The sequence below is a fragment of the Martes martes genome, assembly GCF_963455335.1.
Source record: "Martes martes genome assembly, chromosome: 5".
NCBI lineage: Eukaryota > Metazoa > Chordata > Mammalia > Carnivora > Mustelidae > Martes > Martes martes.
The window spans coordinates 126,006,506-126,032,969 of record NC_137892.1 but is presented as its reverse complement, the minus strand read 5'-3'; the positions used below and the strand labels follow the sequence as shown (position 1 = coordinate 126,032,969).

Here is a 26,464-nt window from a genome sequence, read left to right as displayed (position 1 = left end):
ACAAATAATGTGAAAGTAAAATGGGGCGCCTGGGTGGCTCAGTGGGTTAAAGCCTCTGCTTTCGGCTCAGGTCATGATCCCAGGGTCCTGGGATCGAGCCCCGCATCAGGCTCTCTGCTCAGCAGGGAGCCTGCTTCCTCCTCTCTCTCTGCCTACTTGTGATCTCTGTCTGTCAAATAAATAAATAAAATTAAAAAAAAAAAAAAGAAAGAAAGTAAAATAATGAAAAAAGATATGCCATGCAAATAACAAGAAAAGAGCTGAGGGGCACCTGTATGGTGAAGATGGTTAAGCGTCCAACTCTTGCTTTTGGCTAAGGTCTTGATCTCAGATACATGAAATCGAGCTGTGTTGGGATCCACATTCAGCACAAAGTCTGTTTGATACTGTTTCTCCCTCTCTCTCAAACAAATAAATAAAATTTTTTTTAAAGAAGAGAGGTGAGGTATTTACACCAATATCAGATGAAATATAAGACAAAAATTATTGGTTGATAAAAAGAAAATTTTATGAGAAATGTGTCAATCCATCAGAAAGACATAAAATTAAAACATGTATCCACTTAATAATTGAGCCTGAAACACATGAAGGAAAACCTGAGAGAACTGAGAAGAAAAATAGACAATTTGACAGTAGTACTTAGAAACTTCTATATTCCATGTTCAATGAGATAGAACAAATAGTCAGAAGACTGACAAGGAAATTAAAAACTTGAAGATCACTATAAACCAACAGATCTAACAGATATCTACAGGAAAGAAGAAGAGAATACTATTTCTTTTCTAGAACACATGAACATTCTATAGGATATACAAATGTTAGATTATGACATAAACTTGACTAAATTTCAGAGGATTGAAATTACAGAAAGTATGTTCAATAACCTTCTGAATTTCTGTGTAAAAAAAGGCATCTAAAATTTTGAATGTGTTGAATCTGTAGATCATTTTGGGAAGTATGACTATTTAGACAATGGTAAGTCTAAAACTATTTCAGTTATGTGCCTGGGATACATTTCTAGTTATGTAGGTCTTCTTTAATTTCTTCAACAATATTTTGATTTTTTAGTATATAAATTGTACATTTCTTTGTTTAACTTGTTCCTAAGCAATTTATAATTTTAAAGTGCTGATACATTTGGATGTCTGCATGCAAAATAATAGAGTTGGACACCTTCTTACCCCATACACAAATATTAACTCTAATGGATTATCGACTAAGTGTAAACAAGACAAGAGTTAAAATTATAAGACACCTAGAATATAATGTAGGAGAAAATCTTTCTGATCTTGGATAAGGCGATCATTTCTTTTATTTGACATCAAGAGCGTAAGCATTCTTCCATTTGTAGTTGTAAGAATTCTTACAACTCAACAATTTAAAAAATAGTGTTTTTCTCAACAATAAAAAAGTTACATTTAAAAATGGGCAAAGTACAAAGTATGGGAGAAGTAAAAGTGTAGAGTTTTTGTATGTGATTGGAGTTAAATTATTAGCAGCATAAAATAGATTGCTATTACCATAAGATGTTTTATGTAAGCCCCATGGTAATCAAAAAGATAATATTTCTTAAAGATATGCAAAAGAAATAGAGAATGAAATCAAAGCATATTACAGCAACAAATAATAACAGGGGTATTTTAATACCCATTTTCAAGAAAAGAACACCCAGATGGATCAATAAGAAAACAACAGATGTGAACAACACTGCAGACTGAAGGGACCTAACAGATATATCCCAACATTGCACCCAACAGAATCAAAATACACATTCTACTCAAGCACTCATGGAACATTCTCCAAGATAGGATACATTTAGCTTGGGTCACAACACAAGGTCATGAGAGATGCCTCACAAATATTTCACAATACGTCTTTACTCAGCAGGAAGCTTGGAGACAATTTAATCTGATGAACTCTGAAGTATGAGAAGAGAGGAGGGTAGTAAGTGTAGTTATGGATTGTAAGATAGGTCAGATATGTGAAAACTCCAGGCAGGTGAGCAAGGAAAGAACAAGGGCAACAAGCAGGGAAAAAGGAGTTTGCAAATGTTAATTCAACGGGTATTTAAGTTCTTAGTGGTTTTAAAAACTCCATGAATATTAGAATCACCTAGAAACATCTTGAAGCCTGAAGATGTACCAACTTGCCATCAAAACTGTAAATCAATGATTAATACACGAGTCCCTGGTATTGATGTGTTTTAAAAGCTCTTATGTGAAATTTAATTGCAGGCATGTGTGAGAACCCCAGGGATAGAATGCAGAATGTGAATTCTGGGATAGGAGAAAAGAAAGTTTGGGGACAGAAATTGATACCAGATAGGACACCGACCTATATTATAGGTTAAATGAATTTATCTTTACTTCAGGGGTACATGGGAGCTACTGAAAGCTTTTCAAGTAAAGGAGAGACTTTTCAGTTATTTTCTTTGTAACTAATCGATCAGCTTTACAGACTGACTCAATGGAAAGCACTTTGGGAGTTTGGTTCAAATCCCACCTATGTCTAAACTTTCTAATGTACATTATGTATTTTAAGGTTTTTAAAAATATTTATTTGAGAGAGAGAAAGTGTGAGAGTATGGGGGTTAAGGGCAGAGGGAGAGAGTCCTCGAGCAGACTTCCCATAGAATGCAGAGCCCCACATGGGGCTTGAACCCAGTACCCTGAGATCACAACCTGAGCTGAAACCAAGTCAGACACTTAACCCTCTGAACCACCCAGGTGCCCCACATTTACTTATTTTAAGTATGAGAGCAATAATTTCTGTCTCATAGATTTGTCACAAATACTAGAGATAATATATTAAAACTGTCCACACTTTAGTTGTGTGTGAGAACCCTATTTGTCACCCGAAAGCCGTCCAGTGATTTTTTTTTAAACACTGAAGAAATCTAGAATTTAGAAAAAAATTTGAAATGGTAATGTTCATAGCCAATTCAATACAAGAACCTAAATTCTTTCAAGTCTAGAAAGTGTTCCTTTAGTATCCTAAAATGAAATTATGCATACATAAATTTTTTATGTAGATACCATCAGAAAAATGTGCAGCTGACTAATTGTTCTGACGTAAGATGTTTGTGGGAAAAATAAATGCAAGTCTAGAATTGAAACTAGTGGGAAGCACTTATGTACATTTCACTGGACTTCTTTTATATGTATTTATCAGCAGAAAGCAAGCAAGAAAAACTGCCTATTAGTACAGAAGGCTAAAAGGTTTTGATATCAATCAGTAAAGTTAATGTTAGACAATGGATTATGTAATGCAGTTTCATGAAGAACATAACGCACTTACCACCAACATTGTGGAAAAGGTAGAGAATACTATGACTTTGAGACTGAGATGATGAAAATAAGGCAGATGGGAACAGAGAGCAGGGTCCAGTCTTCCCAGTGTCACTGCTCCCCTTAAATGGAAAATTTCATAGAATGAGGCACCAAAAGGAAAAACAGAAGTAGAATCCATTTTTAAAATTTTGAAATCTTAGTATGGTCATTATTTTAGTCAATACTAGTATACCATGTCAATTTTCTGGTTTTGTCATCGTGTCTTGGTTATGTAAAGGGTTAGCACTGCATGAAGCTTGTTAAAGACTATGAGAAACTCACTTCTATTTATGGAAATTTTGTGACTATAAATTGAATTCAACACAAATATCGTCAACAAACACAGAAATTAGGTAAGTGGTTTTCAGAGGCTGAGGTTGATGGAAGGAATTGACAAGATGGTGAAAGGTAATTTTTTAGGATGATGGAAAAATTCTATCTTAATAGTGGAGTGGCTTACATAATTGTGTGTGTCTAATTTATAGCTTACAAAGTTGCATTTTATTATGTGTGAATTTACTTCAATAAACCTAAAACAATGAAAATCAGTCAAACCTTATAATAGGCAGATCTTCTATACTTAATTCTGGTGGGGTTAACAAACATTTACTACTATTAGAAGAGCAATTTTGTGGTTTTTTAGCTCAGATCAGTAAAGTTAATAGACTCTACACTTTTCTGGGTTTTACTGAATAATGTTATGTGGATATGGTAATCCAGAGTTATGGCCCTTCACAATGTTTAGTATCCCAAGCTTTTCTGAATCCTCAGATGGAGAATATGTCACAGTTTTACAAGTGAATTATGCACAGAGAAGGGAAAGAAAACTGAATGGGAAGTCATCAAAGAGGGAGAAAAACCATGAGAGACTCTTAGCTACGGGAAACAAACTGAGGGTTGCTGGAGGGGAGGTGAGTAGGGATATGGGGTAATTGGGTGATGGGCGTTAAGGAAGGCATGTGATAGTGATGAGCACTGGGTGTTATATGCAACTGATAAATTGTTGAACACTATCTAAGACTAATGATATGCTATATGTTGGCTAATTGAATTTAAATTAAAAAAAGAAAGAGAAAAAAATAAAAGTGGTCCTTTGAAATTAACTAATTCACCCTTGGTGAACTGAATGACTTACTATTGAGTACAAATTATTTATCAGACAAATACCACAGATACGTATTTGCAAGTTTTGCTTTGTCATTTCAAATAATTCAACTACTATAACCTACAACATAGAAAAATGGCATTTGACATACAGTCTTTTATTAAATGTTATTTTATGCATCTTTTTAAAAATATTATTACCTCAAAGGATGTATGAATTTTAAGTGCCACGTCATGGTATAGAACAAATAAAACTGATTCGTATAGTTTGGATTTTTCATACTGGAGAGCTTTGTTAAAGTACACTCTCGACCTGCATTTGGACTGATGGTTATCTGAAGCGTTTATTCAGTTCAGGATACCTAGACTTTGTATGTATCTGGAGTAACTAGAGGCAAGAGGAGTCTTGGTGGTGACTCTGAGGGAGGAGCAGAACTGATGCATTTGAGCTGGATGCTAGGTGAAAGGGAAACACACGGGTCTTTCCTTGGTCTTGGCCACTCTACACTTTTCTTAAGCCGTTCTGTTCTCCCTAGACTTTGGGTTCTGTGTCCGACGCTTACTCTATGATCTCAGGTTGCACAATTAATATTTGTTGTATGACTTGAAAATATTATTTTGGACAAGCTTCCCAGTTTAGGTACTAACGGCCATCTACAATTATGCCTGGTGAGGTGGCTTTTGTAATGATCTGCAAAACACAAAACGACTTGCAATTACGTGCCTTATACAGTGTAATAGACCTAACACAGAGTTGAAAAGTCACAACACCAAGAAGGCTCCTGAAGAAGAAGAAGATGGTTCAGAAAAGCTCATTTCTGAGAGTCCACTTCCTGGTTCAAAAAGCATTATGGAATGAATGGTTTCTAAGCTGCTGTAACAAAAATACCACAAGTTGTGTCTTTCCACAATGCCAGGTTTATTCAATCATAAGGCAAAGTCAAGTCACAATTAAGAAAGCAAGTTCAGAATTCTCAAGTCAATGGTATTTCACCATGTGATTAAATTTGGCCTCTTACACAGCACACAGAGCAGGACAAGGTAACAGAAGGTTGTAGGAAATGAACGAACAAACGCGACGTCTGTTGGTGGGCCCACAGTTGACATAAAGTCTCGGCCAGCTCTCGGCACTTACTGCTTCTGGTATGCAAGCAGCAGAGGCTCTCGGGTCTCTATGGACATCAACTGAGCAGAGCCTCCGGGGGCAGCTGCCGTTTTTAAAAGGTCATGTCTGAAGAGTCTGGCAGTTTGTTGCCAAAATCCTCTCCTTTTGAAAGGGATTTAATTGGTCTCGGGCCCCTTGCAGACCTCCTCTGGCTCTGCCTGTTATCACTTCTGGGGTGTCAGCAGACGCTAGGCCCCATGATGTCTCAATATTGATATCTCGTAGCTGCAGTACCTTGAACTATCTGTGTTATTTGTTAACACAGGTCCCTGCTTGACAAGAAAGACTCCATTTTGCTCTCTACAATACACATATATACATATCAATGGAATAGAATCTATACACTAAACATACATGCATATTGAATATGCATATCAAATATGCATATCCACCAATTCCACACTGTCCTAATTATCGTATCTATATAAGAAGTAGATACTAAGACTCAAAATCAGGTATTTTGACTCTTCCAAATTGTTTCTTCAAATTATCTTAGCAATTTCAGTTCTTCATCATTTCATGCAAATTTTAAGATAAACTTGGTGTTATCTACAGAAAATCTTGCTGGGATTTTGACAGATTTTTTTTTCTCGATTCTGAGTCACTTTAGGAAAAATTGGCATCTTTATTATTTCAAATCTTCTGATCATAAATGCCATGTTTCCCTACTTATTTACATTTTCTTGTGGGGCTTATAAGTACAATGCCATGGTGTAGAACAAACAACATTTTTGTGACATTTAGATATTTCTGGATCTGAAAAGTGTTAAGTTGAGTGATAGTGCCCTTGCCTTTTGTATTGTTGGTTGTCTGAGGCTAAAGCTTGGTATATAGTCTTTGTATAGGTGTCCTGAAAGTAACTAAAGATGAAAGGAAGTTGGGAAGTGAACAGCCAGCCAGTTAGAAGTTAAGTATGGGAAAAGTGGAAAGGCTCTTTCCCTGATTTTGGCCACTAGATACTTGTCTTTAGGCAAACTGTACCTCCATAATGTGGGTTCCATAATCAACTGATAACCCTATGGTCAACAATGGCTATCTCTATAAATCAACTTTTTTTTCATGGAGATGGAAGATGCATTCATTTCCAAACTCCTTCAGACCCTCCCATAAATGGCTCTGTTAAGATACTTAGCTTCTTAGGGGCACCTGGGTGGTTCAGTGAGTTAAAGCCTCTGCCTTTGTCTTAGGTCATGATCCCAGGGTGCTGGGATGGAGCCCCACATCGGGCTCTCTGCTCAGCAGGGAGCCTGCTTCCTCTTCTCTCTCTCTGTCTGCCTCTCTGCCTACTTGTGATCTCTGTCTGTCAAATAAATAAATAAAATCTTGGAAAAAAAAAAAAGGATACTTAGATTCCTATATTATGGGTACCTAACTCATTTTAAGAGTTTAGGCTCTTTGGTGGGACCTGAAATGGTGCTCTATGCCCAGTTCATTCGTTCGTATTTGAATGAATGGGAAATATTAGTTTGCACTGGAGTTTGTTAGCACTGGTTAGAACTGGAGTTCCAGTTAGTTATGTGCTAACCAAGTGGCACTTACAGTGGTGAGTTATATGGAGACTTTGGTGATCACTACCAAGACATAAAACTACTTTGCAATATGTGCCTTGTAGAGTATGTTGTAATAGCTCTACACTGGGGTCAGAGGAACTAAGCAGCATTAGGAGGTTTGTAAAGGAATAAGCAGATTCAGAAGAACCAAGATCGATATGCTCATATAGTAGCTTAGAAAGCGTTGGGGCTGGATAGCAATCATGGCTGTGCAAGCTGAAGGTATTCCGCCTGAATAAAAGAGCACCCTGAGCTTGAATAAAAGAGCACCCTGAAAGCTTTCTGTTCCTCCCTGGATCTTAATAAAGCCCAGTCTAACTCAAAATGTCAACCTGGGAAATGGAAGAAACACTTTGGTATATAACATTGGGAATATTAAGATAGGAAAAATAAGATTATTTAGCATTAAAAGCCTTTAGACATTTTGTTGCCTTACTGAGGATTATTTATCCCTTATGATAGTAAATACATGTTTCTTATTATGATGAAAGAGTCAGAAAATTGGAAAAATAAACATATACAATTCCATCACCAAGATGCAACCACTTTAATATTTGGTATATTATCTTCTATTAATTTCTGTTTGTATTTTCTTCATTAAAGCTATAGTGTATATATATAAATTTAATATCTTGAATTAGGTGTTTTTAACTGTTTCTATTACTTGAATAAAGTGTTTTAACCATTACTATTAAACACACTCACTATAATGGCTATAGAAACTCTCAACAAGAGTTTCTGATTCTTGATTCATTCATTGCATATAACACCAGGTGCTCATCTCATCATGTGCCCTTCTTAATGTCCATCACCCAGTTACCCCATCCCCTCACCCACCTCCCTTTTGGCAACCCACAATTTGTTTCCCAGAGTCAAGTCTCATGGTTTGTCTCCCTCTCTGATTTCCCCCATTCAGTTTTCCCTCCCTTCCCCTATGATCTTCTGTGCTAGTCCTTATATTCCACATATGAGTGAAACCATACGATAATTGTCTTTCTCTCACTGACATCAAAAACTAATGAAGTACTATATGTTGGTGAATTGAATTTAAATAAAAAAATCAAAGCTAACTATCAAAAAAAAGTTTCTGATTATTTGGGAAAGAGATCTCCAGTATCTCTACTTTTTATAAACATCCAAGTAATATAATATTTGGAAATTAACTTTTTAGTTCCAAATTTTTCTCTGTATAATTACCAAGAGTATGCATTTGTGTTAACCTACTATTCAGCAAAGACATAAAGGGCATTTTAATAAAACTAACACCACTTAACAATTTATTAAGCAAAATATTAGGAGTTTGATTGCATTAAGTTTTATGTTATCAAACAGGCAATTAATATATTACTTTTTCAAGCTATCATTGGATAATAGAACTTGAAGAATAAAAACCCTGAAATCCCAGGATCTTAGAATTGGAAAAAACTTGAATGTCCAGTATTCCATCTTGTTCCCAATAGAAGGATTTACCTGGGTTTTCTAGGAATTTAAGACCCTGATTTAAAAAACTCCAACTGTGCACACTGTAGAACCCACTGCAAAATGGGATTATAATAAAATCCCTACAAAAATATAACTCCATTAAAATTTAGCATTCACCAAAATGAGACAATTTAAATTTGTTACTACTTCCTCTCTAGAAAGAAAGAGGAAGAAAAAACAAATTATTAACAGAATACATTAAACTCCTGAGAAATGCACAAAGTGCTACTTCATGAAGAAGTCTGGAATGAGGACTCCAGGAGACACTGTGCTTCACTTCTAGAAACTTCTGGGCCCCGCCTGCTCCCAAACCTGCAGGTCTTTGCTGTGAGGATTTTTTTTTTTCTTTTTTTGAGAGACAGAGCAAGAGAGTGTGCACAAGGTGGGGGCGGGGAGGGGCAGAGGAAGAGGGACTGAGAGAATCCCAAGCAGGCTCTATGCCCAGCACGGCACCCAATGTGGGGCTCAGTCTCATGACCCTGAGATCATGACCTGAGCTGAAATCAAGAGTTGGAGGCTTAACCGATTGAGCTATCCAGGCCCCCTGCTCTGAGGATACTGACCCTACTTGCTCAGCCCTGCCTTCAGGCTCAGAACCTGCTCTTGCCTGAGAAAGGAAAGGATTAGGGATTGTGAGAGTGGTTCTTGAGAAACAGATGACCATTAGGATTGTAAAGGAAAAGATTTTAGGAGAGGAAACATCTGAGAAAAAAAATATGGACAAGGCAAGAAAGCTTGGCAGAGCCATTAGACCACAAATTCCTTCAGGATAAAGGAGAAAGGAGAGGAAGTTTTGGTAGAAGTATACCAGAATGCCCTGCAGCCTGAAGAAGGTTTGAAAAGTTCTCATGAAGTTCAGGGGACAAACCTGGCCATCAGAGTAGGTTCTTTCCAGCATGAGTGGGCTCATTTGATGGATTTTAGAGTATAGCAGAGATCTACTGAAGAGCATCAGAGAATTATATCATACTGGTTGTGCATTTGCCATTAGTAATTCATAGTCAGTTAAATTAATTGATTTATATGTTTGCAGAACACCCAGCATGATTATGGTCTGAGAGCTCAAACATGAGACTTTTAGAAATAAGAATTTCAAGGAAAGATACAAGTGGGTTTCTTTGACTTTTACAGAAATATTAGTTATTTTCTGTGTATTCTGTGTTTAGAGTACCATCAACACAGATGTACTAAGATTCTATAATTGTCATTTCATTTCTTAGAAAGTGCACATTTACTACTGTGGTCTTACATCACGGCAAGGCAGAAAACACATTTATTCCAATAAGTTTGGCCATTGGTTGCCCAGATTGGATAATATTCTCTGCAAGTTTGCAAGTTTGTGCTGGATTATCATATACTCCACAAAGTGACTGTAAAACAGAAAGGCAACATAAGTTTACTGGATAATGAACACTTGAATAAAATTCATTTTTAAATGAAACATCATATATACACAATAAGGTAAATATAATCAATATATAGGTACAAAGACAAATTTCTGTGTATATACAACCCAGTAGAAAGTTTTAAAAATTACCATTTCTTTAGATATATAGACCCTCTGCTAAGAAAAAGGCCAAGTAATTGGCACAAGTATTTTTATTATGTAGCAAATCCATACTTACGATCTTCTCCAGCAGATCACATCTCCTTCAACCCCCTTTACCAGAGGAAATCACCAAACTGAATTTTCTGTTGACTAGTTCCTGCATTCCTCTGTAATTTCACTGCATATCAATAAATATATTCACTAAAGTTCAATATTTATACATTTCAAATTCATACGTGTATTCATATATATGTTTACTTTATGGTATCTTAGTAATTTATACAATGAAAACAATATATATATATTCTTATAGGACTTGCTTTTTACACTTCTTTCTGATCTTATATATATATGCTGCTATTATTTAGAGCTATAGTTTCACCTCTATGTAACATTCCACTATGTGAATGTATGGAAGTCATTATTATCTAACACTACATTTATCATTTGGTTGTTCATTTTTTTTTAAATATTTTATTTATTTGTCAGAGAGAGAGAGAGGGAGAGAGAGCGAGCGAGCACAGGCAGACAGAGTGGCAGGCAGAGGCAGAGGGAGAAGCAGGCTCCCTGCTGAGCAAGGAGCCCGATGTGGGACTCGATCCCAGGACGCTGGGATCATGACCTGAGCCGAAGGCAGCCACTTAACCAACTGAGCCACCCAGGCGTTCCTGGTTGTTCATTTTTTTAACTTGTTTTATGAGGCTGAATAATTCTATTTCAACACACTTTTCTCTTTTTAGACTCTTTTTTTAAAAAAGATTTTATTTATTTATTTGACAGAGAGAAAGTGAGAGGCCACAAGGAGGGCGATCAGCAGAGGTGGAGGGAGAAGCAGGCTCCCTGCTGAGCAAGGAGCCCCATGTGGGACAGAATCCCATGACCCTGGGATCATGACCTGAGCCAAAGGTAGATGTTTAACCAACTGAGCCACCCAGGTTCTCTTTCTCAGATTCTTGTGCACAACAGCACCTTATTGCCAATAAATAGCATCTTGGGGTAGAAGAATATGCATTTTATCATCTTATATAATAAAGCAGGTAGTGGCAAATGGTTTTGTATTGCTGGCTAGACTATATTTCTTGAATTTGGTATAATAAAAAAATATATGTTTTACTTTGGGAAACCTCATTCTAGTGTACATTTGGTAAATTTAATGTTAAATTTTTCAATAAAATAAGGTTAAAATTTTATCTTTTTTACTTCCAAATCAATCAGGAATAACTTACTGAAACTTTGTTCTAAATATGGATGATTTTACAAAGCCATTTTCTGCAACCAAAGCAGATAAGAAAAGTTAAAAACAAGTAAACAAACAAACAAACAGACAAGGTAGTCTCTGGTAAGAGGCATCCAAATCTATTTGCAGCAGAAATTGAAGTAAATTGCCTACTCATTGCACCTAATAAATGAGAATTTTGTGGGAGTAGTTAAAAAAAAATTTATAATGAGACAAGTCTTTTAAAAATTTAATTTCCAAATTAATCTAGCTATGTGGAAAACCAGTGTGTATGCTATTTCTTAATAACACCGCATACTCTGCTTGAACATACCTTCTTTTAAATAAATTTTTAAAGGAGCTATCCTACTATCAAGGAAGAAAATGTTTTGCATGCATTTACTTAAGTAGGAAAAATTAATCAGTACTTGCCTTATTTTGGGGGCTCCAATTGATACCTCACAACTACCTTATTCTGAAATTCATAGACAATCTTGAGCTTCAAAGGTAGATAAGTTGTCAGAAAAAAAAAGAATCAATGAGTCCTCCTCTTCACAAAGCTTTAACTTAGTAGACTCAGAGCTGGCAAACAACAAAGCAGGTTATCAAGGAATATCAGACCTAGAAGACGTCATTCTTCCCACATTTGCGCTTAGAAATCATGAAATCTGGGCCTTAAAAGGAAAAAGAATTTAGTCGAAGTTCTTGAGTCACAGATGAACAAAGACCTAAAAACTACTACTTATTGTAATCTATCATTCCATTGCACTTCTATAATGTAGGAAGTGAGAATAACGAAAGTAATTTAAGGCATTTGGATTATGTGCCTGTTTCATTTTACTGGTTTATGAATTCCAAACTCCATAAGATCAGTTTCTCTTTTCCAAAATTAAAGCAGTTGCTTCTTGCATTTGTTTCTAGTATACGTAGTGTTCCACCCAGGAATAAAAATCAACTCACCAGAATAACAAGGAAATAAGAAAGGAATGATGAAAAAAACTTTGATTCTTGAAGACAAGAGGGACATTTAATCAAGTCTGTGGAAGAAAGCTTTAAGAACATTTATAACATTGATATAGGCTAAATTGGATACCTGGAAAGAATCCAGAACCCGGTTTTTAAATATTTCTTACTTCTAAAGGAATTACTATTCCCTTCTACCTTCCTACAATCCTATGATTCAGTAAAACATAAAGTCTCATCAGTTGGAACCCCCCCCCACAAAGATATACAAGAGAGTCCCCCATAATATCTATTAACAAAATGGAAGGACTGATTATTCCCCCAACTTTTAGTTAGTCAAGAAAAAGCTTAGCTGCATTTTTAAAAACTACACATTTGAATCTCAGTTCTTTTCCTCAGGAAATAGGAACTGATTATCTCCGGAAATACAGACCTGGAGCAATCCTCACAGCAGTACCACACACCAGGGCCACCTCCATAGATACCCCACCTGACTCACCTGACACAGAGAGATAATAGGGAGTCAACAGCTCTGGACACTCTGGCTACCTTGTTTATGTTTCCTCCTCAGCCATCTCCTTCCAGTTAAGTTTCTTTTCTTTGTCTGTGGGGGAGGAGATTGATGGGGTAAGATTGATGGCCCCGGGGCAGAAAAGACGCAGAGATATTCTTGTCTTTCTTTGGGACTGTAAAGTAGGTCACACTACTTCTCAATAGATCTTCCTCAACAGGAGGTTTGAGGACAACTTGATCCCCAGAGGTACAGGGAAGCATCATAGATCCTAAGATCCCAGACCCTAAGATATCTTATCCTAAGATAAGATCCAAAGATAAACATGAAAGCTTTCCCAGCAAGTGAATGGAAAAAGGACAAGAGGATCAAGCAGGAAAAAGAAGAGTTTGGGAATGATTATTTGATAATTAATGACCTAAGCATTTAATATTTTTTTTAAAACTACAGGCATATTAGAATCATAGGGGAAACTTCAAGAGTATGAATACCCTGTTCTGACGTCAAAATTGTGAATTGATTATTAGTAGATGAGCCCTGGGCATTAGTACATTATAAGAGTTCCCAATGAGTTTCAAGGGCAGACAGGTTTAAGGAAGATTGTTAAGAAGACAGGATGCAAATATGTTTTTGTAATAGAAATATAATTGACATACAACATTGTGTAAATTTAAGGTGAGCAAATGTTGATTTGGTACATTAACATATTGCAATATGGTTATGAATGGAGTATTAGCCAACACCTCTATCACATCACTTAAATCTCCTCCCCCTCCTCCCACTCCTCCTCTCTCCCCTCTCTCCCCAACCCTCCTCTTCCTCCTCTTCCTCTTCCTCCTCCTCCTTCTTCTTCTTCTTCTTCCTCTTCTTGTAGTGAGAACAATTAAAATTTAGTCTCCTAACAGCTTTAAAGTTTATAAAACAGTATTGTTGACTATAATAACTATCCTGTGTGTTTGGTCTCCAGAAGTCATTTTTTTAGAGCAGGAGAGAGAAATCTGGGGAATGAAGTTGAAACAGGATGGGACACTGTCTTAAATTATATGGTTAAAATTTGTTCTTTCCATCAGAGATATTTGAGAGACACAGGAAGCGTTTAAAGAGAAGGGAGAGGGGTGCCTGGGTGTCTCGGTTGGTTGAGCATCCAACTCTTGGTTTTGGCTCAAGATCATGATCTCAGGGTCCTGGGTTGGAGCCCGGTATCAGGCTCCCTGCTCAGCTGGCAGTCTGCTTGTCTCCCTCTTCCTCTGCTCCTCCCCTTGCTCATTCCTTCTCTCTCTCTCAAATAAATAAATCTTTAAAAAGAAAAGGCAGATATTTGTTCATCATTATTTTCTCCTTTATTAACTAACCTTCTTCAGTCTGACTCAGTGGAAAGAGCTCTGGCCGTTCAAAAACCCAAGTACAAATCCCGTCTATCACTGACTAACCTTGACTCAGTATTCAATCATAAAGTTTGCATCCACAGTTTTGTTTATATGAGAAGTATAGTATCTATCGTATACGTGTGTGAAGAATAGGAATAAAACACTTAAACTATCTGCAGTTAAGTTGTGTGTTTGGTAGGCATGTGCCACCTTAATCCTATCTGCTATATTTAGTAGTGAGGAAGCCCAGAATGTAGAAAGAAACTTTTGGAGACTAGTAATGTTTTGTGCCAATTTAACTGAAGAACCCACATCTCACGAGTAGAGAAAATACCCTTTTTTATAGTAAAATGAGTATTATGCTTACACTAGGTCTTTGAATTATTTACATAGACACCATTAAAAATGCCTGTGGCTGACCAAGACTTCTGGTGCAGGGTATTTGAGGAAAAAGCAAACTGAGGCCTAGAACTGAAACTGCAGGAAAGATGTTTATATTCCATACATTAGACTTCCCTTCTTCTGTGTATTGTCAGCAGGGATTAGGACCAAGAATTCTCAGTAGAAATCTTGAAGAACAGAAGATAGTGGATGATAAATTTAAGGTGATAAAGAAAAAAAACTGCCAAGTAAGAATTCTACATTTGGCAAAATTGTCCTTCAAAAATGAGGGAGTAAATTAAGACATCCCCAGAGAAATAAAAGATGAAGATGTTCATTACCTTTAAAGCTACCCTACAAAAAATTATGATAAAGAGAGACTTTCAATTTGAAGTGAAAGGCCAATAAAGAATAACTCAAAATGATTTGAAAATGTTCTCCAGTGAATATAAATGCATGGACAATGATAAAACCCCATATTATTGTAATTTTGGTCCATAAATCCACTTTTCATTCTTTTATAAGATTTAAAAGAATAGGGCATAAAAATTATTTTGAATTTATGTTAGTTGAGAGGCAATATAAAAAGAGAATTTGTGAGGTCAATAAAATAAAGTGAAGGGGCAGGCCTGGAATGGAGTAAACTTTATGCAATTAAAGTTAAGTGTTATCCATTTAAAACAGATTATTACAACAATAGTATATTCAAGTATGTTAAATAACTGAAATTAAAATAAAAACTCTAAAAAACCAATAGTATATTTATGTTACAACTTTAGTATGTCATATGTAGTTCTCATGGAAACCACAATGAAAATTTCTATAGCATATACATAGAAAATAAGAAGGGAATTAAAATATATCACTACAAAAAAATCAACTAAACACAAAGGAAAGCAGTAAGGAAGGAAATGAGGAACAGAAGATCTATAAGATATAGAGAAAACAAGTTAAAAATGGCAATAATAATTTCTTCACTATTAGTAGCTATTTAAATGTGAATATATTAAACTCCCCAATCAAAAGTCATAAATTGGAATATCTGCAAGAGATGGCAAAATAAGAGGACCCTAAGCTCATCTCATCCCATAGATACAACTAGATAACACTCACCTCAGTACAAATAACCCAGAAATCAACCCAAAGACTGGCAGAACAAACTGCACAACTAAATGTAGAGAAAGGGGCACAATGAAGAGGGTAGGAAGGGCAGAGACAGGGTGGGGAGCTAAAACCTGCAGGTCTGGCCACAGGAGGGAGGGAGCTGGGAGTTTGGAGAGGGGCAAGAAACAGACTATCACACCAGGGAACATGCATAGGGAACATAAATCCCCATAACATTTGGCTGTGGAAATCAGAGACACTGAAGTTTGTGAGTATTTACAACAGTAAAAGTCAGCTGCACTTAGGTCTCCAAGAGCTTAGCTCTGGCACCCTTGCTGGAGCAGCCCTGACTGGCCCTGGTCTCCATAGCAGCTGCATATCCCCTGTGAAAGAGAACCAGTGCCACCTTTTTAAAAGTGTGTGCCCCACCCACTACTTTCAAGAGCAGGAGAAGTAGCTGATTTTCCTAACACATAGAAACAGACGTAGAGAACTAGGAAAAATAAAAGATAGCGGAATATCTCCCAAATGAAATGACAGGACAAAATCACAAGGAAAACTGAGATAAGTAAAATGCCTAATAGAGAGTTTAAAGAATTTGATGATCATAGAGACACTCACTGGACTTGAGAAAAGAATAGAGGAGTGAGGCCCTTACACAGAGATAAAAGGAACCAATCAGAGTTGAAGAACACAATAAATGAAATTAAAAATACAGCTGATGGAATAAATAGCAGGCTAAAGGAAGCAGAGGAATGAATTAATGACCTGGAAGACAAAGTAATGGAAAGTAATCAAGCTGAGAAAGTGAAGAAAAGAATTATGCAAAATGAGAAGAGACTTAGAGAACTCAGTGACTCCATCGAGCATAATAATAACATTTGCATTGTAGGGATCCCAGAACAATTTTGGCAAAAAATTTATGAAGAAATAATAGCCGAAAATTTTCATAATCTAGGGAAGGAAACCGAAATCCAGATCCAGGAGGTACAGATTCCCCAACAAAATCAATCCCAGGAGGTCCACACCAAGACACATAGACACATGATCACTAAAAGTATATTTCCAAAAATACCGAAATGAGGATCTTGAATAAATATTGGCATATTCATATTTATAACAGCACTATTCTCAATAGTCAAGAGTAGGACACAATCCAAGTGTCCATCAATAGATGAACTGGTAAATAAAATGTGGCATGTACTACAATGTAGTGGTTTTCACCCTTGAAAAGAAAGTAAATCATGACAATACTACAACATGGATAAATATTGAAGATATTATGCAAAGTGACATAAACTGTTACAAAAAGATAAACACTGCATGATTACACTTATAAAATTCATAGAAAGAGTCAAATTCATAGAAGTAGAAAGTAGAATTCTGCCTGCCAGGAGATTTGGGGAGAAGAAGTGGACAGTTGTTTAATGAGGGTAAAGTTTCAGTTTTACAAGATGAAAAATGTCTGAGGATTAGTTGTACAAAATGTTAATATATTTAACATTACTGAGTTGCATGTTTGGAAATGGTTGAGATGATGGATTTTGGTTACATGTTTTTTACCACAATAAAAAAAAAAACTATTAGAGCAAATTAAAAGGTTCAGTAAAATTAGAGACTATAAAAATCAATATTTAACAAATCCATTGTATTTCATGCTCTAGTGATGAATAATTTCCCCCAAAATGAAGAAAACTGATTCTGTTTATACAATTTACACATATCTAAAATAGTAAAATATTTAGAAATAAATTTAACCAATGAAACCTTTGCACACTAAGAATTAAAAAAATATATATTGTTAAGAAACAGACCTAAAAATACAGAGAACAAAGTGAGGAATGCAAGAGAAAAGGGGGTTGGAGGGGTGGACAAAAAGGGTGAGGGGGAGTGGGAGATGGATGAATAAGTCACAGGAATAAAAGACACAGCATGAAGAATACAGTCAATGATACTGTAATAGTGTTGTTATATTGACAGATGGTAGGTACGATTGGTGAGCACAGCATATAGAGATATTGAGTCCTTGTGTTGTATATTTGAAACCAAAATAACATTGTGTATCAACTATCCTCAAATAAAAACTTTTTAAAGAAGAAACATAAATACAAGCTGAATTTTTAAGAGATTTTTAAAAAAATTTTAAGAACATTAAAAAGCACTGCTAAAAGAAATTAAAGAAAACTTTAAGAAATGGAAACAGATCCCATGGTCATAGTTTGGAAGACTTAATCTCGTTAAAATATCAATAATCCCTAAAGCAACCTGTACCTTTAATGTAATGCTGATCAAAATTCCCACCGTCTTTTTTGTCAAAATTGACAATCTAATACTAAAATTCATATTGGATTTCAAGGGACTCTGGGTAGCCAAAACAATCTTGAAAAAGGACAAAGTTGGAGGATTTACATACCCAGATTTAACACACTACAAAGATATAGTGAAAAAAGTATGGTACTGGCATAAAGATTGACACAGAATAATAGAATAGAGTAAGGAGTCAAAATAAATTCATACGCATATGCTCAATTGGTATTTTATGACCTTATTGTTTTAGTGCAGTTTTAGATTTATAAGAAAATTGAGAGGAAGGTACAGAGATTTCCTTTATACTCTCTGCTCCTCCCCCATGCATATGTTCCCCTGTTATCATCATTCACCAAAATGGTATATTTTTACCAAGGATGAATCTACATTGACACATCATACTTACCCTAAAGCCATAGTTTTCCTATGGCTTACTCTTAGTGTTGTACATTTATAAGTATGGACAAAAGTTTAATGAAATATATTTATCATTATAACATCACAAGAGAGTTTTTCATTGGCTTAAACATTCCCTGTGCTCTTCCTTTTTATGTCTCTCCCCTGACAAAACTGAACTTTTTACTGTCTTCATAGTTTTGCCTCTTCATGAATGCCATATGGTTGGAATCATTAAAAATATGCCTTTCCAGATTGGCTTCTGTCACTTAGTAATATGCATTTAAGTCTCCTCCATGTCTTTCATGGCTTGATAGTTCATCTTTTTACGGCTGAATAATATTCTGTTGTCTGGATTACCACAGTTTTTTTTACCCATTCACATATTGAAGGACATCCTGGTTTCTTCTAAGTTTTGGCAATTATGGGTAAAGCTACTACATTATAAAGATTTTTGTGTGGACACAAATTTTTAATTCCTTTGGGTAAATACGAAGGAGGACAATCAATGAGGTAGAATTCCCATGGCTGACGGATACTAACTTCCATCAGTATACCCAAAGATCCTAGAAGACAATAGTAGTACCCCCTTTTCCTAGCAATCTTTCCCTACCATTAATACAGGGCTTAACAGACGGTAGCGATTTTTTAAAAATAATATGTTAAATAAAAGGAAAAACAATACATGTATAAATTTACCAGCATTCACTGAATGTTTTTTATACATGTCATCTATAATGAAAAAGTCTATGAAAGTGGCTGAAAGCATTTTTTTAAAAAGGTTTTTATTTATTTATTTATTTATTTGACAGAGAGACAGATCACAAGTTGTCAGAGAGGCAGACAGAGAGAGAGAGGAGGAAGCAGGCTCCCTGCTGAGCAGAGAGCCCCATGCGGGGTTGGATCCCAGGACCCTGAGACCATAACCTGAGCCGAAGGCAGAGGCTTTAACGCACTGAGCCACCCAGGCGCCCCGACTGAAAGCATTTTTATAATGTGGCTCTAATGTCTACATTCTAATGGACATTTTCATTAAGAATCAATACTAAAGATGTAAATGAATATGTAACTCCCACATACATCAATCTTTTAGAGGTGGAAGTGTTTAGTGAAAAGGAGAGCAGGCTTGCTAGTGTAGCAGATTGATACTTGTCTTCTAGTAATCAGTCTACATTTCTGCCATTAAAATCAAGCTTCAAATGAACATATAACCACCCAAATAAAGCTTGTTTCTTGTTGGCTGAGAGATCAAGAAATAGAGAATCACTGGACTTGGACTACAAATGGATAGACTGTATTGATGAACACAGAGTTGTCTGGCACCCCAGGATCACCAACTTTTCTCTTGATGGATCCATGAGAGAAAAAGAAAATTATATAAATTATCTTCCAAACCTTGGAAATCTTACAATATCGTTGAACAGACGCTCTAAGTCATTCAATGATAGACAGACCCATGTTTTAGAATTTAAGTGCATATTGCCTGACATTTGTAATCGTAAGATTAACCTGGAGTACATATTAGTATCAAATTCCCAGATCCCTCTCTTAGAGGTTTTGATTGTTTAGGATAAAGAGGAGCCCAAGTGTGTGTATTTTTAATAAATACACAAGAAAGGTATTTGTTCACCTTTGAAAATATTTAATTATAGTTACCAACAGTATTCATGTCTTTTTATCCACTAACCAATGAAAGAAAGGGTATTTTAAAAGGATAATATTATTGAACATTGTGTTGATTGAAATATTTATGCTTTTAAATTGCATTAGGTTTTATCTTGTTCAGTTACGAGACACACAATTAAAATAATTTTTCAGTTGTCTTTGAATAACTGGGGATAGAAAAGAAAAGATCTCTCAATCATAGGATCTTAGGAAAATTCTTCAGCAACCTATATTCCATCTTAATACAATAGAAGTCTTTGTCTGGTTATCTAGGAATTTAAAACCCTGACTGAGGAGATTCTAACTGGTTGTAGAATCTACCACAAAACTGGATCACAATAAAAGCCATAGGAATGTAGCTCAGGCGAAATCAGCATCGACCATAATAACCAAACTGAAATGCTCCGCCACTTTCACTGTAAAGAAAGAAAAAAGAAAAAAAAGGAAATTATTAACAAAAAAAAAAACCAAAAACAACATTTAAAATCTCTAGGTATTGCACCAAGTGCTCCACAATGAAGAGAATTTGAAAATGGCATAGCGTGTAGAGGCTGTGCCACAGGCAGTGGGCTTTGCCTGCTCGGCAGCACTGCACATGTTCCCCCCACACCTGAGGCTGTTTAGCTCTTCCTACACACTCAGTCCTGATTCGGTCTTGGAACCTTCACAGATCTGAGAGAGGAGAGGAGTAGAGATTTTCAGATTAAAGGACAAGAAATATATATGATAGAAAATGGTGACTCAGAAAAATTGACCAAACTGAAATACTGCAAACTCCTTTTGAGTGAAGGATACAGGAGAGGGGTTTACATGGAAGGTTCCAGAATGAGTGCTTCTAAAAAAGGTTTGGAGTGTGTCAAGGAGTTCAAGAGACAGAGTGGAGCATCAGAGAAGCACTTCTTAGCATGAACAAGCCCGCTGTGATGGATTTCAGAGTTCTGTAGCTTCCTCAATAATGCCCCATATTAGCTTGCAGCTACACCATGGAGACTACCTACCATTTATCATCTGGACTTTGGAATTATATCAGTCGCTAGACTGTCATTCGTAAATCCTAATAATTAAATTAAGTTCAACTAGTTGACTTATACATTTGCAGAATATCTACAGAGTTATATTTGAGAGGTCAAATACAAAACTGCTTCTAGAAATGAGAATTTCAGGGAAAGGTACAAGTGTGTTTCTGTGGCTTTTACAGAGAGAGTAGTTATTTTCTGTATATACTGTGCCTAGGCTATCAAAAACATGGGTTTTCCTATCATTCTATGATGGTTTCTTCATTATTTTGGGAGAGCCATATTTAGTCTTACAATTGTTCTTACAGTTGTTCATTGCAGAAAACACATGTATTGGAATAAGTTTGACCATTGGTTGCACAGACTGGATCCTTTTCTCTTGTACAAAAATGTGATGGATGTATATACACATCACAGCTTGGCTGTTAAACATAAAGAGACAACATAAAATGTATCAAGTAATGAACTTTTTAAATAAAATGTCCTTTAATCTTAATAGAAAATGTTATGCATTAAAATGGAATAAATATATTCTATATTGAGGTTTATAAAAATAAACATAAAGGTACCCACAAGTCCACTTACACATAAAATATTTTTTAGTATATTTTTACAAACTCATTATTTTTCTAAAAAAATTCAAATGGCAAACTGTATTTTTATAATTTGGGCACTTTGCCTGCACTTCTCCTCATACTAAGGTCAGATTTTCCCCAGTTGACCCTTGATCAGTGAGGGTCTTAGAGGTAAGGACCACCCCACCCTACACAGTTGAAATTCCACATATAACTTTTGACTCCCCCAAAACTTAAATACCAATACTCTACTGTTGACCAGAAGCCTTCTGACAATGTAAACAGTCAATTAACACATGTTTTGTATATGTATTATATATGGTGTTCTTACAATAAAGCTAGAGAAAAGAAAATATTAAGAAAATCATAAGGAAGACAGATTGTACTGTTCTGTGAAAAAATCTGTGTATAAGTGGACCCATGCAGTTTAAAAACCAACTATATTTCATACCACAGAAAATCGTAAGACAATTGTTAATAATTCCCTTGTCTTTCTCAATAGTTTCACTACTATGTAACCTGATAGTTTCAGATTATTACCCCAGTTGTATGAATTTATATATATGAGTGTTTGCATATGTGTATATAACCATATAGATATGTAATTTGCTTAATGATGGAAGTGTTGATTATTTACATAAGTAAACAATAATGTGTATATTCTTATATAACCTGCTTTCTAAATGTCTTTGTTTTTTTAAAAATCCTCTTATTTTGCTAGAATAAACAGTTCTACTTTAAACACCCCTTAACCCATAACGGACACTTGTCTATAACAAGGCTATAACTAATAATGGAATTCTTAAGTAATGAGATATTTTTACCTTTTCTTTAATGTCAAATGATTTTATTTGTCTGGCAAGATTCTGTTTCTTGAACTTAGTGTAATAATAAAACTGTTTGTTACTTTTGAAGGATCATTCTGTTGTACACAGTGAAATTTGTTGTTAAAACTTACAATATAAAAAAATGAATTTTAATTCCTGAAGTAATCAGTATTAACTTACCATTTGACGACTTTCTGGGAAACCTTTAAAAGAAGTTTCTGCAACCAAGCCCCCCACACACAAATTAAAAATAAGATGAGGAAGAAGAAGGGAAAACCATCAGAGCCTCCAGTGAAAAGTACCCACATCTTTTAGTAGCAAAATATTATACAAATTGCCTAATCAAGACCCTGCGAATAATGAGATGAGCCTTTTATAGCAGTATCAAAACAGTAAGTTCATAAACTAAATTCAGATGTAGAAAAATAACTCCAAATTAGTCTCGCTTTGTGAAAATTATCTAATGTATTATTTAATAATCATCAAACTCTCCTATAAATACTGTAATTGTGATTTCCCCCCCATTTTTATAGATAAGACATCCTAGTTGGCGAAGACAATGGTTTGCTTAGTGCCACTTATATGCCTTGCAAAAAGTCACTTAATATGAAGAAAATAATTATTATTTAATTAATTAGTACTCAGGTCTAATATCAGGGATCTCTCCTCTACCTCACAGGTACTTTATTCTGAAATTCATGGGCTACCTTGGGCTTTAAGGAGCATAAGTTGTTAGCAGAGGAATCATCCTTTCCTTATACAAGCCCTTGACTCAGAGGTGGCAAACAACAAATCAGATTTTCAAGGAATGTCAGACCTAGACGACACCATGACTTTCCACACTGTGCGTTTAGCAACCATGGAATCCGACCTCCAAAAAGGAAAAAAAAAAAAAAAGGTAAATATCTTTAGTCATAGATGAACAAAAAGATAAGTTCATTCTGCAAGTTCATCCTAACCACCTCTTTGTCTCCACGTCTTTAAGGTGGGAAATGAGATAAGGCAACTCACTGACGCAATTTCAAAAGGTATTTCTAACATACTCTGTTTCATTTTGCCAGTTTAAGATTTATAAATCCTATAAATCAAACTCCTCCATTTTTAGATAATAGCAGTTGTTTGCTGCATTTCTAAGATATGGGAAATGCTTCATCCAGGACTGAAAAATGTACTTACCGGAATAATGAGGAAATGCCAAGGCAATGATAAAAATAGCTTTGATCCATGTCAAGAAGAAGGACATTTTACCAAGTCTGTGGAAGAAACCCACAGAGACGTTATAACATATGGCGCAGGGACAATCCACCTATTTCCAAATGAAGCTTGCTCATAGGTGAAGAAGCTTTTCCACTTTTCCTAGACTCCTACTTAGTGTGGACTATTCCCTTTTTCCTTCCCTCAACCCACAGTGTCAACAAGACATACATGGTAACAGACCTCGTATGGACTTGAAAGGAACATCAGGCAAGTCCTCTGTGCATATTTAAGTAGGAGCTGTTTACTCTCTCAACCCTTGGCTCAGCCCACAAGAAGCCAGGCTGCATTTATGGAAACATGCACTTTTGGAATGTTACATTTTTCATCAGAAAATAAAAGCCATTATTTCAGGAAAGACTGACCCACAGCAGTCCTCCCATCAAATCTCCACACCACAACTACCTTTACAGAGAAGGCAATGGAGAGCGGGGTCTATAGCTCTAAGGATGGTGCCTGTTGGGTTCGCTTTACTTCTCCACTGTCTCCACCCAGCTGAGGAATCCCCTTTTTCCATCTGATGGTGAAGATCTTAATGGGGGTGAGATGGGTCCTAGCAGGTAAGATGCTGAGGTATTCTGTGTTCTGTCTAGAGTCTCATAAAACAGCCTTGAGAGATGCCTCACAAATGGATTATCCATAGGTCTTCTCTAAGCAGCAAATTTGGGATAGTTTGATCAGATGTATCCAGAAGTATGGGGAGGGGAGATGGTGGTAGTGCTTTGAAACCAAGATAGAAGAGAGATGTGAAATCTTTCCAAGCTATTGAGTTGGGAAGAAAAGGAGAATCAAAAGAAGAGAAGAAAGAGTTTTGGGAATTGTAATTAGAAATATAACTTGGACTCTAAGTATTTTGCAATGCCAGGAGCACACAGGGCTTAATTGGAGATTTGATTTGTATTAACCTTTTTATTTTGAGATCAGAGGAGATTCTCCTAACCTTAAGTACTAATGCAGAGAGTTCTCATGTTCCTGTTAATCAATTTCCCCTAATGGGAACATCTTGTAAAATAATAGTACAAATTCACAACCTGAAATGTTCAAAAAAATTCCTACTTGACCTTTGGAATGGTCCACTTTGGGGACCTGGGCTAGGGGACAGTGTGTGCCCTGAATTGTATGATGGGTAATTTGATCTTTACCTCAAAGTTAAGTGGAAGACCCTAGGGTTTGAGGTAGGAAGAGATTTAATCAGAGCTATTTAACTAATCTGCTTTGCAGTCTGGCTCAGTGGTTAAGAGATTTGGCAGATGGAAGTCTTAAGGTCAAATCCCATCTATCACTAAGTAACTTTGACACAATATTCAGACCTTCTAAGCCTTCCTAATTTTAAATATGAGAATAATTTCTGTCTCATAGGCTTGCATAAATTTTAAGGTTAAAATATTAAGAGTTTATGCATAGGTTGTGTGTCAGACTTAAATTTGTCACCATAATCTAACCTGCATTTTTTTTTTTAATCAGTGAAGAAAGCCAAGGTTTAGAAAAGAATCCTTGAATCTAGCACCATTCCATGCCAACTCAATGGGAGGGTACCAAATCTGGTAAGTGCAAAAAGTGTTCCTTTATTATAATAAAGTGATTATTGTGTTTACATTTGTCCTTTGAAATATTTAACTAGACACCATCAAAGATATTCATGCAGGCAAATCCTTTTGGCACATTTATGGAGAAATTAAACTGAAGTTCTCTTACACATATTGATCAGCAGAGGTTAAGAGCAGGAGACACTGCCTATGTTGCACAACAGGTCACAAGTTTTTAAATTAACCAGGAAAGAGAATGTTAAATGTATGTATTATTTAATGCATAACCATCTTCCTTGAAAATGTTTAATATGCACAAATGGTTGAATATATGCATAAATATACAGATATTTAACATACAACTATACTAATACCTCCCACAAATATATACGTAGTGTATATATAGATATGTGTCCGTGTATGTGTATCTATATACATGTATATATCTATATATGTATCTATGTATAATAACACATATATTATATTTGTAATAATATGTATTATTACATCTACACATACATAGATACCTATATACTTATGTACATATACACACATACACAGTATATGTATATATACTACATACTCTATATAATATGTATACTCCACATAGTACATATACATATGTGTGTATCTATGTATACATATCTATACACCTAAATTATCTAGGCGAGCCCTAAATGTCATCACAAGTATTTTTATAAAAGAGAGGCAAAAGGAAATTTGGTGCAGACACACAAAGAAGAAGGCCTTATGAAGACAGAGCTGAGAAATATTTGAAGATATTGACCTTAAAGATGATAGATAATAGATAATATATAGAGATAGATATGATAGATAATAGATAGATATAGATAGATAATAGATGAGCAGATAAAAATAGAAGAATAAACAAAGATATTTCTCTGTAACTATCTTTCTTCATTTAACAGTCAATTGTATATCCTTGTATAAGTATGTACATAATTATAATATGTAAGTACATACACAATTCCTTTTAAGGTATTATTAAATACTTTTGCTAGCAATGTTGTATTGAACATGATTGTACAGGTCAATAATTATACGCTCATTCAATTCGATCTAGACATTTAGAAGTTGAATTTTGAGTCAAATAATATATGCAGTTTAAAATTTACAGATAAGAGCAAATTACTTCCAGAACTCTTGTAGTTTTTTA

General features: G+C 35.5%; 1 protein-coding gene across 1 annotated transcript; it reads right to left on the bottom strand.

Moving 5' to 3' along the window:
- Window positions 1–1,863: 1,863 nt before the first annotated feature.
- On the bottom strand, window positions 1,864–23,750 carry LOC308343353 (sperm-associated acrosin inhibitor-like; the record flags this gene model as incomplete). Its single annotated transcript, XM_080804370.1, has 4 exons — window positions 1,864–1,918; window positions 21,412–21,527; window positions 22,688–22,725; window positions 23,684–23,750. 4 exons carry the CDS (start codon window positions 23,748–23,750, stop codon window positions 1,864–1,866), a joined length of 276 nt encoding a protein of 91 aa, XP_080660496.1.
- Window positions 23,751–26,464: the final 2,714 nt, after the last annotated feature.